A 15,133-nucleotide genomic window follows, 5' to 3' on the forward strand; every position below is an offset into this window, starting at 1 on the left:
CCTGGTGGTCCAGTGGTTAAGAATGCATCTTGCAATGCAGGGGATGCCAGTTCCATCCACGGGCAGGGAACTAAGATCCCACATGCTGAGGGGCAACTAAGCACCACAACTAGAGAGCCTGTGTGCTGCAACTAGAGAGAAGCCTACGCACACACCGCAACGAAGTGAAGAGCCCGCGGGCCACAACGAAAGATCCCGCGGGCCGCAACTAAGATCCCATGCAGCCAAATAAATAAATAAATATTTTAAAAAATAATAACAATAAAGAGTAACTTCCAAAAAAATAAAATAACGAAAATCTAAAAATAGTATCCAAATGTATGTTAGTTCCTAAAAACACTGGGCTCCCTTATTTCAGATGAGTCACCAACATGACACCATGAGAACAGGAGTGAAATGTTACAGACCATGGGGGAAAAAAGGCCTGAAAATTTGGGAAATCCATCTGTAAAGATGATATCACTATAATCTATTTTTAGATTTTTCTTGGGGAGCTGGGGGTATTCTGTGATAGAGAGAGTAATGACCAGCATTTGTCTCATCTATCAACCTCCATCGACCAATCTGATCACATTGTTCTGTGCTAAGAACACAAAGCAAGCTTCAAAGCCGGGAACTGTGCTACTTTTTGTCCCATTCTGTCCGCTGAGAGCATCAGCTAACATTTAACTTGGCTGCATCCCTCCATTAATTCCCCTTGGGTCTAAGAGAAAAATGACTACGTTTAAGAGAATGGATTCTGTTAAATCATATTTCAAACCCGACATAATATTTCCAATAGCAATTACTTTCATAGGAGGATATTTGTGATAAGGCGCTGCTCCTGTGGCTAGTTCAATGGCAGTTATTCCAAAACTCCACATGTCAGCCTTGAAGTCATAGCCTCTCACCTAAGAAGCGAAGCAGGGGAAAAACACAATTATACAGCCGGCACGTTATACATGACAAGGTCCCTATTACGTCAGAAGCCCACGGCCGTGTGTGCACACCTTGAGATTACTTTGCTAAGGCCCAGCAATCGGGAATTAAATCTTGCATGACGCATTCTAGTAAAATGATTGACTTGAACAAAATGTTAGTGTACTAATGACGTGTATTGTACAACTATACTATGTCAATCAAAACATCACTTTTATTTATTAATTTATTTCACCTGTTCCATGACTTCAGGGGCCATCCAACACGGGGTGCCAACGAATGTTTTTCTTACTTTATTCCGGGTAACATCACCCCCTGTTGCTAAGAAAGCACTTACCCCAAAATCTGAAAGGGAAAAAAAAAAAAAAAAAAAAATCACCCTTATTTTAGGTAAGACATTATGGATTACAAATTCTGCCTTTAAGAACATCTCTTTTCCTGATGGGCCTCGCAATGGTGATGACTTGCTCCAAACACTGTGGAGCTCTCTCAGCCATACAGCAGGGCAGTCCTGCCACCCGCCATCCCCTACACCAGCGTTCCCCAACCTTTTTGGCACCAGGGACCGGTTTCGCGGAAGACGATTTTTCCCCTTTTCCCTGGGGGCAGGGACGGCCGATGGTTCAGGCAGTAATGCGAGCCGGAGCGATGGGGAGCGGCAGATGAAGCTTCGCTCACTTGCCCACCCGCCCCTCACCTCTGGCTGTGCGGCCGGGTTCCTAACAGGCCGTGGGCAGGTAGCGGTCCGTGGCCCGGGGGTTGGGTACCCCTGCCCTACACTTCAGAGAACGCCCTCATCACAGGTTAAGGGTCAGCAAGCTCACCAGTCCAAAAGCTCAGCATATCATTTTTATATTTTCTACCAAAAAGGTATCACAAGTCATAACTAACCATAAAAGATTACAATAAAAATATACATACCTACATTTAGGGCTTTCCAAAGCCCTAAATTAAAGGATCTTAGCTTTTAGCTAAGATTCATTTTAGAAAATCATTTATAAGAATAGCACCAAAGGTAGTAAAACTAGCATGTGTTTCTTTTTATGTTTTCTTTTATTATGATTATTTTCTAGCCTCTTTAATTCCACATCATCAATGTTTGGGGAGTGGATTTCTTCCTTGAAATAAAGCATGAATAACATACAACTTCCACATTCCCACGCCCTTCCTTGAACAGTGCTCTGTAACACTTCAGCCAAAATCATAATGGCAAATCCACAAACCCAGGTACATAAAACCAACATGCTCAGTTTTGCCCACACGTAGCAATCAACACAAAGGATAAGCCCAGTCGGTAAAGACTGGGTTTTTTTCAACGTTTGCTTTCTAGATAATTTTCGTAGATATAGATGGAAAGGTTTGTAGAATGAAATCATACTCTTCTTGACATCCATTATATATTAGAAGTTCTTCTTGTGAGGACATGAATTAATTAAGCAAACTGTATACGAGCATGCATTTATGCAAAAATTATGTTTGTATATGTGAAAGTAGAGAAGGAATACCCAGTGATTATTAATGCATGCATCTGTGCTTAGAGTTTTACTAATAGTTAAAATTAGTTAGTAAGTTAAACTACCAACTACTTAGGGCTAGTACAGACCTACCAATAAGAGCCAACTCAAGGGCACCTCAAGAGAAAACTGGTGAACGGTTATAAAAAAGGGATGTCAACACCTCAAAACACTGCAGCAGGTTATGCAGTGTGGACCCCTTCAAACTGCTCTCACGTGCCTCTCCTTTGCTGGCCCCCTTCGGTGACTGCCAGGATGATGGCAATTACCAAAGAACAGCGTCAAGTACAAACCAAGGTCAAATATTAGCATTTGCGTTAGATCTACATTATTAAGTTATGCAATAACACTGGAACCAGCTCCCCAAGTTGAACTCTGTTGCCTGGTCCATTTTATTTACGTTTAAATTTACTCAAATCCCAACAGGATTACAACTTCAAGTCAAAGGAATAAAAATTGACAAAGGGCGTCTTTATTCCAACTGCTACTCTCGTGTTAATAGTGAGCAAAAGTATATTCTGAAAATGCTATGTAATTTAATTTGCATGTATGTGCTGAACTCTATTAGAACTCTTATATTACAGTCAGAAAAATCAAGCTTTCTGAAAAGAAACCTCTGAAACCAGTGAACCAGTCTCCTTCAGGTAGGAGGAGATAAAATTCATTCTCTTACAGAAGAGCTAGGTCAACTTAATCATTTGTAAGTATCTACTATATTTGGCTAGAGGAAGAGACAACACGATAAGGCTTTCGAAAATATAAATTTCAACCTCATTTGTATTTCGGAAAAGTAGTTTAACAGTGAATCCAACATTCTGTTTTTATTAAAATAATTGTGTAACATGATAATATTAAATAAATACATATCATCTGTAAATAATTAAGGATATGGGTAAAAGTTGTCTTAAGGAAAAATAAATTCTTTTCCATGCAGTTGAAGCAATTCTACACCCCAAATATACATATATCTTCCTAAAAGATATAATCTAGACAAAAATCCATTGTTAACATTAATTGTTTTTAATTCCTTAAAAATACCATCTGATGGGACTTCCCTAATGGCACAGTGGTTGGGAATCCGCCTGCCAATGCAGGAGGACACGGGTTCGAGCCCTGGTCTGGGAAGATCCCACATGCCGCGGTGCAACTAAGCCCACGCACCTACAGCCCGAGCTCCGCAACAAGAGAAGCCACCACAGTAAGAAGCCCGCGCACCACAAAGAAGAGTAGCCCCCGCTCGCCGCAACCAGACAAAGCCCGCACGCGGCAATGAAGACCCAAGGCAGCCAAAAATAAATAAATAAAAATTAAACAAAAAAACCCAAAAACATCTGATTACATTAGACCTTTTAAAGCTGCAAAAACTGCTGAGAGAGAGGCATAGTTGCAATTCATTATTGACAACACCTCTTCAATGTATTTTCCTGACTCACATTTGTATTCACAGACTCCACTTAGAACACTCACTTTTAAGTCATAAACAGACGGTTAAATGTCTTTAAAGCTCAGAAGAAAAATTCTGGAAGCAGAAAACACCAATCCTAACATCTACTCACCCTATGACTACAGAATAAATGTACAATTTGCTCATACGTATGGGCAGTGTATATAGAAAAAGATTTATATGTACTGTGAAAGAGAACTTTTGGACTGAACTTTGTAGGGTGCTTGTGTAAACAGGAAGACGGGTATATGCTGTGGAGACAGCTTACATGTGACAAGAGAAGTGGAGGTGGCAGAGCAGAAAACAGTGAAAAGTGCCCTTGATTGCTGAGGGGGACCTCCAGACAGCCCAGGGGAGTGGAGGCAGATACATGTGGGTCAGAAACCATGAACATTTCTCTGGCAATGTGGAATCAAAGGCTACACATCAAGTTAGTCAGCCTCAAGGAATAACTGCATCTCAAACCAGAAAGAGTGCGGTCATCCTGGTAACGAAAAGGCTCTCACGTCTTTTGAATCCATCCAGTTCTCTCCTTCCCCATTGTAAGTGCCTTGGTTTAAGCCCAAGAGTCCTGGGGCAGCCTCCGAGGTCACCACCTCCCTGCTTTCCCCAGACCAGACTGCAGCAGCCAGGCACTTCTATGTCACAGGCCTGATGGCTCCTTAAAAGTCTTTAAAGGCTCCCTGCTCCCCCAGGATAAAGTCAGAATCCCTCAGAACAACATGCAAATCTGACTCCCCTTTCCTCTCCCGCCTCATCTAACACTACTCCCAAATTCCAACCTTGGCATCATCCCAGTGCACTGTTCCCTCCACTAAGGGGAGGACCATCAGCAGAGGACACTCTGCTGGTCCTTATTAATGACAGAAGCGGGCTTCCCTGGTGGCTCAGTGGTTGAGAGGCCACCTGCCGATGCACGGGACGCGGGTTCGTGCCCCGGTCTGGGAGGATCCCGCGTGCCGCAGAGCAGCTAGGCCCGTAAGCCATGGCCGCTGAGCCTGCGCGTCAGGAGCCTGTGCTCCGCAGCGGGAGAGGCCACAACAGTGAGAGGCCCGCGTACCGCAGAACAAAAAAAAACAAACAAACAAATGACAGAAGCATCTTTGCCATCCTGACTCTTGGTGCCTTGTATGGTTAAGTTTGATGTACCTTCATCACCTTTCCCTCATTTGTGGCATACGATTTAAGTGACTTTGGGAACTGTCTTGTTTTGATATGTGAACACTAAGCCCTGTGGAGGATCTGCAGGCGTTTGGGGTGCAGCTACCTGATTTAGCAAGTAGCACATCTGCCAGGAAATAGCGCAGCCCTAAGGAACCAAGGCAGGATGCTCAGTGGTTAGGCTGAAGACTAAGCTATTCCCCAACTGTGTGACTCCAGCAAGGCACTTAACCTTTCTGGAGCTCTGTTTTCAGGCTTCTTGGTTATGCCTGTTTTTACATTATTTTCACCTTTATAACACCCCTCTACTTCTTTTTACCATGGATAAATATGCTTTACAATAATTGTTAGGTAGCTCAATAAGCTACTGTTCTCTGCCTCACAACTGGGCTGAGGGGATAAGCATTAACGTTTTTACAGTGGTAGATATAAAGTACGAGAAGGACATGCTTCCTGACCTTAAGAATATTACCATCAAGGAGGGAGAAGGCATGACACAGAACGTGTAAAATCAAACGCTATGCTCTGCTGTCCATGTAGAAGTGGAAGAGTTAGGACTGTAATAGCCACGAAAGAGTCCATCTCGAAGTGAGCCTTGGACCTGGCCTTGAAGATGAGGTTGAGTGTTGGACAGACAAGCCCAAAAGGAAGTGACATTCCAGACAGAGAAGCGGCGTGAGCAGAGCACAAGTGTTGAGCCATCTGACAGCCGCATGGCTCAAAACCTCAAATACTTACGGGGCCCAGGCAGGAATAAGAAGGAGGGAAGGGGGTCCTGCAAACCAATAGCTCCATCTCAGTGGTGAAGGGCACTTGATATCTGTCTCAGCATAGGGGGACATTAGGAAGCACAGGGCCCTTCCCAGGAGCCCATCCCCAGGTCTAAAGCAAGCTTCTGCTGTTCCGCTGGAAAAGAAAACTTTCATAGAGGAAAATGGCCCTGTTTCTGCAGATGCCCCAATTTTCCCACAGAAAGCCAAACATTGAGATCTTGATGTAAAACCTCTCGTTTTTGCTGTCGCTGGCAACAAATTCATTTAAAAAAAAAAAAAAAAGTGGAAAAGCACGATAAAGCAGTTCCGCCTGCCTGATTTAACCTGCAAAACTAGTCTGCCAACTGTGTTGTTATGATGTCTAAAATTTACCTACAATACTTCAATATACACCGTGTGATATTATATCTGTGGTACTACAACCCAGGTGGTCAACTGGTGTTCTGAGCCAGAATGCCCAGTGCTAGAAGGGTCTAGCACCACTTGATTCACGATGCCAGAGGCAGCTGCTAGAAGTATTTCTGTTATCCGTATCTAAGTATAGACAAGTATGAGCCAGGTGAATGCCCAAAAGGGACTACTGTTGGGGAAAAGAGTCACCTGCTGATAGGCAAGATGCATGTTAGAAACAGGCTTTCACTGGTAAAAGTCAAAGTAGTGAGCACACAGAGAGGGGCTAAAATATTTTAGATATACTCCCCATCTGGCATGAATAGAAAGAAAGAATCCAGCCAGGCCCAAGAGGAAGCTAAACCCCTAACCAGTTTTCTGCCTAGTCAGATTCTAGATGCCAAGCACAAGTGTACAAGAAAACTGCATCTGGAATGTTGGCATGTCGGCTTCGAGTGAATTTTTCATTCACCTAGAAGGACAGAGAGCAGGAATCTCCTTGAGCTTACGGAATAAATTGTGAGAAATCTCTAGGGTTCTTGCTTGCTAACGAAGGGCAAAATTTGGTCTGAAACTTGATTTCCTTAAAACCTGCGAGTGACGCTGTAGGTGAGTTAGCTAACCCGAACCTACCTCAAACATCTATAAAATCTACTAATATCTGTGAAAGGGAACCTGAGTTGTGCATGGAAAAAAAAAAATGGCTTAGGTCCATTCCATACTTGGCTAGAGAGTAATGGAATCAACATCTGAGGGCTCAGAGCTTCCTAAATCATATTCAAAATGGGTTGCAACAGATACTGATCCTTTAGACCTCCGAGTGGCTGGCTGCAGGTCTGGGGCAGCGAGAGTCACAGTGGCTACAGGGGCCCCTGGTAGTTCCCTGCCAGAGGCAGCCTCTCTTCCCCAGAGGCCATGGTCTGGAAAAGGGAAGAAGCACTGAGCCTGTCAAGGAGCCCAACGACAGAGTCTGAGTTGCAGGTAAAGGAAGCTGTACTTGATCCAGTTACTGCCCTGGACTACTGCTGCTTTCTCTCTAGTCAAGAGGAGAACTGGGGAAAAGAAATCATGCAGGGATGTTCAGGAAAACAGAAAGACTAGAAGCAGGAAGACCACAGCCATAGCCCAGGAGTAAAATCAACAGGGCCTATATTTGAACAGAGACTCTGAAAAACGAAAGCATGAGACAAATCCTTAATGAAATGTGATAATTTAGTGAGTACTGGAATTAAAAAAGAGGAAGGAAAAAACAAGATGAAATAACTTGCCAAGGACCATATAGCAAGTTACTGAAGGTCTGAATGAAATCCACAGTCCTTCACAGAGGAGTTTTAGCCACATAGCCCCAGGCTCCTTTTTGGGAAAATTCGGTGTATTCTTAGGTACTGGAAACACAAAAAGGAATAATGGGGTTAATATTCCACAACTCCTACGCTCTTCCCTGAGTAAAGATCAAGTTGTGATCACCCAGCATAGAAAAACTGGCTTGAGGTTCTCTGGTTAATCCTAAATGTCATATTTATATCATCAGAAACAATCCCTGCATAATTTGGTTTGATTCCCAGTTGTTGTTCTTTTCTCATGAGAGAGTCAAGACTTTACTGGCAAAACTGAAATGTACTTCTGAACACCCAGGAAACATTTTCAGGGCTGCCAGCATCCGGCCTTCGTGAGTCTCACAGGTGTCCTTAAAATGTTATACATCCAATGTTGGTGAATGAAGAAGCATATAAAGAAGCACATTATGATTTAAATTATGCAAACTATGATAATGGGTATAAAACAGAAGCAAATATTTTCTTAATTCTGTTAGGAACTGCATGAACAGTTGTTTTGCTTTAAATGACGTATTTCGTTCTTTTCATTTTGTTTTTATAGTAAAACGTGTGTCGGTGGTGCAGCGCCCCCGTAGGCACAGTAGCGTCCAACCGGCGTGGGTGTCGCTTTGATTTAAACACAATGCCAGCCTTCTAGCGAGAGCTAACATGGGAAAATATGACATTAATTGAAATAGAGTGACTATTACATGACCTAAACAACACGAATTGAAGAATTATGTTAAGGTATCATCTTCTGTTTGCTGGTAATTTCAAGGTGTCCTTTCTGCCCCCAGATTTTCTTGGTGAGAGAGGAAAGACACAGACCAGGATAACTGAAGGCTTTAGCAATTACAGAATCAGAGGCATGCCTCCTCCAACTGCAATCCAGACTTATTCCATGCAGGTTACTCTTCCTAAAGCACAGTTCTGATCACAGCCCTCTCTGGTCAAACTCTCTCCCCACATGGCATCTGAAGAATAACAAGGCAGAATCCCCGGCCATAATTCATCCTGTATGTAGAAGCCAACAGTCTCCCAGTATTCTTTCCTTCTGATTGCAATGTTTTTACCCCATTATCACATCCTTGAGCACAGTGCTTTTCGCTTTTTTAACTGACCAAATCACTTGTTTCTCAATTTTACTTTTCTTTAATGTATAATCAAACCCAGCCTTTTCTACCAGTTTTACTGCTTGTTTTATTTCTGTTTGTAAATTAAATAGGAACAACTTTTCACTCTCCTGGAGGCTTGCCATCTTCAGGATGTCATCAGACCACCAGGCAATAAGAAGCAAGTCTGCAGGGGCGGGAAGGTGGGGAGGCAAGGGCAGCACTGCCTCGTGCCTGCTGGGAACCCCTGAAACCAGGCAGGAGAGAGCGCAGGGCAGCACTGACTCAGAGATGGCAGAGGGGATGCCTGAAGTCCTCCAGGAGGACGCGGCGCCTCCAGGTACCTGCAGAACTCAGCAAACCCAGAGCAAGAAGCAGAGCCCAGAGCCCAGCGGGCCAAGGCAGGATGTGGCGAGACCTACACAGTGGCCGCCAACATTCACCAGGCTGGTTTCCTTCTTGAAGGAATGTCACTTTACTCATAGGCGAAGTTTTCTCTCTATTCTAACAGTGGTGTGGGCATACCTAGTAAGAGGCCAAATAGTGACACACTTGGTGTGGGATACGTGGCACACCATGGGGTCCTGACCGTTCCCAGTGAGTTCCCATCAATGATCCCTGAAACTACAGGGGAGAGGAGAGGCACCGAGGGAGGACACAGTGAGTAGCAAGGAACCACAGTTCCACCCCGAGAAGGTACTTTGGAATCGAACGGGCCTGCGTGTGATGCCATTTACACTCCCCGCTCATCCACTTCACTTCCTTGAGCAACAGTTTCACAAGCTATAGAATGAGGGGCACAGAATGCATATAGTAGTTTCCTAATAATATTGAGTCCCTGGCAGCACGCACTGGTGATCTGCTACCCAACATCCATACCCCGATCTCTACCAGCATCCTGATTTGGTGTGCCGGGCCCCAGGGGGATTAACTGTACAGATCTAAGTCAATCATGGTGTCTGATTCCTGGTCTGGTGAATGGTCTGAGGGTCTGCCCTAGACCTGACCCATGGGATCCAAGAGGAATATGGTACAGACACTCGTGGGAATATTTTCTGCCTAACACAAGAACCACCCTACCAGGGTGGTTTCCTCCCCACTCCCCCTGCCTGTTAGGGTCACTGTCACATGAGGATGTGATGCTGGGAGCAAAGGAGCCCGTGGGGACATGGGCTGCCTGACATTACTGAGGTGCAGAACAGAGAGTAGTAAAGAGCCCAAGACCTCTGTGATACCCTGGGCTCCTGCACCAATCCTGGAACAGTATACCCCAGACTAATGCTACGTGAGATTGTTAAACGTCCGTATTGCTTCATCCCCTGACGGTCAAGCCCTCTGGTATTTGTAGCCAAAGGCTTTTTAATTTTTACAATCCCCTGTCTTTCCCCCGTCCAGCCATGTGTATTCACACTCCCTAACTGTTAACAGTTAACAGTACATCAGAGGCCAAAGTCGATGCAATCCCCAAATCGGCTTGGTAAAAATCAGCAAGAAAACAATTTGGCACACAGTGCAATTTTGGAGTTTTAAACAGTTCCAGTATTAAGCATGGCTTTTAATACCAGGGGCACAAATCCGTAAGAGCTGCTCACTGGAGGTGCCAGGGCATAGAAGAGCCGGGCTGCGGGTAAGCATTAGCCTCAGCACAGGTATCTGTGACACTAAACCTCTCTCTCCCCCTCACGAGAGCTCTGAAATGCAGCTGTGTGAGGGTGACAGCATTATAATATTAAAGTGATAACACTGAATCCACTCAATTTTTAGGCAAGTCAATAAGAAATATGTTGGCACCTTATCTGCTATTAGTAATTCACACACCACCTCACTATGGGAGGGGGAGGGGCACCACCTGTCCTGCTCAGGAGGGAGGGACCCCAAGAAGGACCAGATAGAACCAAAGAGAGTTTTCTGAAAACCCTCGCTTTCCACCCAAACTTCTTTCCCTGAATCAGACTCCTGGTTTTCAATTCTATTTATTCCTTCTCGTAAGCAAGTGGTCTCAATGGCCTGGGCTGGTTCTACAGACTGCAGCCCCACCCACGTGTGGCATGGCGTCCAAGGCATTCAGGATCAGAAAACAGGATCTGCCGTATTTCCAGAGCCTGGGCCAGAGGGAGTCACTTCTAGCTGCTCTGTACAAGTCCACGTTTCCCATCTATTAATGAGGGAGAGGCAGTCCTGACCGTGTTTGAAACATCAGAGAATAACAATTTCACAGCCTTTTCTGATGGCAAAAGAAGAAATTAGAAGACATCTTTTTATTCCCTAAAGCTAGAGTTTCACCTTTCAAAGCACACACACAAAAAAAACCCACAAAGAAGCAAGCCTTCCCAGGGTTGGTATTTCATGTAGGTAGACTCTCGAAATTGCCATCAACAGGGTTCCTTCAGATGTGCTACATTTCTACTTATCAAGGAAGAGTTCTTAGCACTTATTTGTACTTCGTCCATGGAGTCAACATCGATCCACAATGACACAGACAAATTATGTTAAAAATTCAACAGAGGTATTCTTGGTAAAAATTTGGAGGCTACACAGGCTGCCAGTTCCTCAACCATTCTCACAATCAAGACAATACAGGTTTAAAAGAGACAAGAAGAAGAAGTGGTGGCTGGTGTCAATTCACACTTGGCTCAGTTCTGCTGACTAATACAGCCAATTAGCCCCAGCGTGAAGGAGAAAGCTAGTTTAAGACAATGGCAAACTACCGATAATCTGCCCATCTATGTCAGAGTCGCTGAACCCTCCCCCAAAGCCCAAAGCAGGTGAACTTCCCGGGAGACATGAAGCCAGAGGCCACACCTGGCGGGGCAGCAGCAGAAGAAAGGGGGGCCAGGAAGGCTGGAGCAGTAAACCCAGACCAGGTGTGCTGCAGGTACAGGCAAGAGCCAGCTTTCTCAAGTCTAAAGACAGACACAACCAAGAGCCCACTCGTGGTCAACTTTCTATCAACTACGATAATTACAGTGAGCAAAGGAAAGTCACAGATAATCCCCAAGTCACAAACTCATTCTCCCTGGCTCCCCAGTGGGAGTGGGAGGGATATTTTTAAAGATGCTCTGAAAGTAGCCACAGGACAGATGCTTGGCTTACTCCCTGCTCCATGCCCAAGACCACCCTCTGCTTTGAATGCTTTCAAATAGGACTGAGAATGCCTTTAGTGAGTGAGGCTAATGAAGGGACACTGAAACACTCTGATGCAAGATAGATCCTCGGAAAACATCTTGTCAACCTGCCTTATTTTTCAGCTGAGAAACTGAACCCCGGGACAGCTGAGCTGTCAAAAGGCATAGCGTGAAGAAGCAGGTGGGGGAGGGGGCAGGGAGCCTAATGGCGAGGAAGTCAGCAGAGGATAAAAAGTGAAGTCTGGGGAGGTCTGGTGTGATCTGCTTTTACAACCTTCAGAATGACCTCCAACAAGGCCAAAGTCACTCAGCATTCCTCAGTACCCTCATCTGTAAGACCAACTCTGCTGAACTGACAGCAAAGCGAGGGGAACACTAGGTAAGCATATTATACAGGGATCATCATTTCCGAAGCCAAAGGCGTGCTCTGCAGTCACTGGGGGCTCCTGGCTGGCCATACCCACAAAGACAGGCACAAGCAACTTAGATCAAAGACTAATGAGTCTAAATTTCCAATGCAATATTCATATACCTCCAGGTGGTCTTTTTCATACAAATCTCCACTCAACTAGCTCGACTATCAGAAGCTTTCAATAAAACAGAATGACCTATCTGTACACTTTTAAAGAGATGGTCCCTACGGGAGATGATTAAAATAGCACAATTCCAGTTGCCACAAGTATTTAAAGCAACAATTCACATCATTTTCACAAAGTTTCAAGAAGGATTAGTCGGGGATAACGCAATCTTCGAAGAATCTGCAGATTTTTAAATCTGTGCTAAAGAAAACCTCATATTTAAAACTCCTAACACTGAGGAGAGTCACTAAAATATGAGGAACATACATTAAACTCTATTACTCAGTATTCTTTTTTTTTTTTTTCTTTTTGCGGTACGCGGGCCTCTCACTGTTGTGGCCTCTCCCGTTACGGAGCACAGGCTCCCGATGTGCAGGCTCAGTGGCCATGGCTCACGGGCCCAGCCGCTCCGCGGCATGTGGGATCCTCCCGGACCGGGGCACGAAACCGTGTCCCCTGCATCGGCAAGCGGACTCTCAACCACTGCACCACCAGGGAAGCCCCGCTCAGTATTCTTTTAATTTAAATTTCCTACATAGTTACATGTTCATTCATTCATTCAACCACTATTTACTGAGCTCTTACTAAGTAGCATTTCCATTCTAAACTCTAGCACCAGGAACAGAAACCCCTGCCTTCATGGAGCTGACTTTAAGTCGGGGCAGGGGTGGGGAGGAGAGATAAATACAGGTAATAAAATTATGAAGCACAATAGACAGCAGTGGTTCTCAGACTTTAGTGTGTATCAGAATCATGAGAGGGCTTCTTAAAATATGGATTGCTGGACCCCACCTCCAGTTTCTGACTCAGCAGAAACTAGGGATGGAAGAGGACAAGAACTTGAATTTTTATCAAGCTCTAATGGTGATGCCGATACCGCTGATTTAGAATCACACCTTGAGAACCACTAATGTAGAATACATTCATGTGTACAATAAAGATAAAAAGATCAGGGGATGGACAGTATGGGCCAGAGGCGCTGCAATTCACCATAGGATGCCATCCATGGAAGCCTCACTGATGGGACATGTGAGGTATTGAGTACAGCATTCCAGGTAGAGGGAACAAGCCATGCAAAGGACATGAGACAGGAGCATGAGTGGCAAGGAGGCCAGTTTGACTGGAGGAAAGCGAGGGAAAGGAAGGGCTAGGAAATGAGGTCAACAAGCTAAGGAGGAGCTAGATCTTGTAAGGCCCAGGAGGCCACCACTAGGACTTTGACTGAGGTGGAAAGGCATTACAAGGTTTTGAGTAAAGCCATGATACAAGCTGGCTTGTTTTAACAGCATCACTCCGGATGCCGTGTAAACAGCTGAGCACACAGGGACAAGCACAGAAGAGGACCTCTTAGGAGGCTACGGTAATAATCCAGGGAAGAGATGATGGTGGCTTGGACCAGGATGACTGCAGGGGAGGTGGTGAGGCATGGTTCACAATAGCATTTGCTGACAAATTGGACAGGACATGGGGTATAAGAGAAGAAGGGTCAGGAACACTAGATTTCTGCCCTATTACATAGGATAGAGCTGCCATTAAAAGAAGCAGGGAAGACTGTGAGAAGGGCAGTTTGTTGGGGGGCATGGGGGTTACAGAGTTCTTCTGTACTGCAGTTATACAATTTTTAGAGCTGAAAGGAAACTTGAGAGCCTAAGAGCCTCACTTTATAGGTGATACATGGCCAGCAAAGAACTTGAGGGAGGGCACAGGGTAAGTTAGTGACCTGGTGACTGTGTTCTCAAGTGTACTCTGTGAAATCAAGTGTTAAATTATATTACACAGAGTGTAAATACATGTTAAATCTATTTAAATTTCCTAAAAATCTCTGATCTACATATGATACATGCAGTAACTTATGAGATGTTATTGATCAAAAATGCCTAGTCCCAAATTACTCATATGTACAATACATATTTAAGATTTATCCCCAGGACAACATACTAAACTAGACCTAGAGTGGCTAACTTAAATTCCTCAGGTATATGCATTTCTCTCCACTTACAAATTTTTTAAATTAAATGTCATAGCAAATTGTTGATAGCTGTCTGTTTCACCTGAGCTGTAAACTCCAGGACAGCAGACACGAAGTCTCCATTGCTGACGACAGATCAGCTCAGAGACTGTGCCTGGAACATAGTAAATGTTCAATAAATATCTGTCAACTAACCACCCCAGAGGCATTGAACCGAAGCACCTAATGTTCACCTTTTCACCAGGGAAGGACCATTTTTGTTAGAACAATTGAAGGTTCTGGGAAACAAAAAGTCAACGAAAACAATAAAAATGAGCCAGCAAAGAACTGAGTCGAACTGCTCTGCTCTCAGTCTAAAAACTCTGGAGAGGTTGTGGAGAAAAAGGAACCCTCCTAGACTGCTGGTGGGAAGGTAAACTGGTGCAGCCACTAGGGAGAACAGTATGGAGGTTCCTTAAAAAACTAAAAATAGATCTACCGAAAGATCCTGCAATCCCACTTCTGGGCATACAGCCAAACAAAACCATAATTCAAAAAGATACACGCACCCCAATGTTCATTGTAGCACTATATACGTAGCCAAGACGTGGAAGCAACCTAAGTGTCCATGGACAGATGAATGGATAAAGAAGATGTGTGTGTGTGTGTGTGTGTGTGTGTGTGTGTATTCACTGGACTCTTAGCCATAAAAAAGAATGAAATAATGCCATTTGCAGCAACACGGATGCACCTAGATATTATCATACTAAGTGAAGTAAGCTAGACAAAGACAAATATCATGTGACATCACTTATACATGGAATCTGGAAAAAATGATACAAATGAACTTATAC

General features: G+C 44.4%; 1 protein-coding gene across 2 annotated transcripts in view; it reads right to left on the minus strand.

Moving 5' to 3' along the window:
• Positions 1-15,133, minus strand: part of STK39 (serine/threonine kinase 39) — a 302,705-nt gene that overhangs the window by 196,960 nt on the left and 90,612 nt on the right. For both annotated transcript variants that reach the window (XM_065880429.1, XM_065880428.1), the window contains exons 6-7: positions 1,154-1,263; positions 789-890 (exon numbers count right to left, since the gene is read on the minus strand). In XM_065880429.1, coding sequence (XP_065736501.1) covers positions 789-890; positions 1,154-1,263 — 212 coding nt within the window. The remainder of the gene's footprint in view (positions 1-788; positions 891-1,153; positions 1,264-15,133) is intronic.

The sequence above is a fragment of the Phocoena phocoena genome, chromosome 7 (genome assembly GCF_963924675.1).
Source record: "Phocoena phocoena chromosome 7, mPhoPho1.1, whole genome shotgun sequence".
Taxonomy (NCBI): domain Eukaryota; kingdom Metazoa; phylum Chordata; class Mammalia; order Artiodactyla; family Phocoenidae; genus Phocoena; species Phocoena phocoena.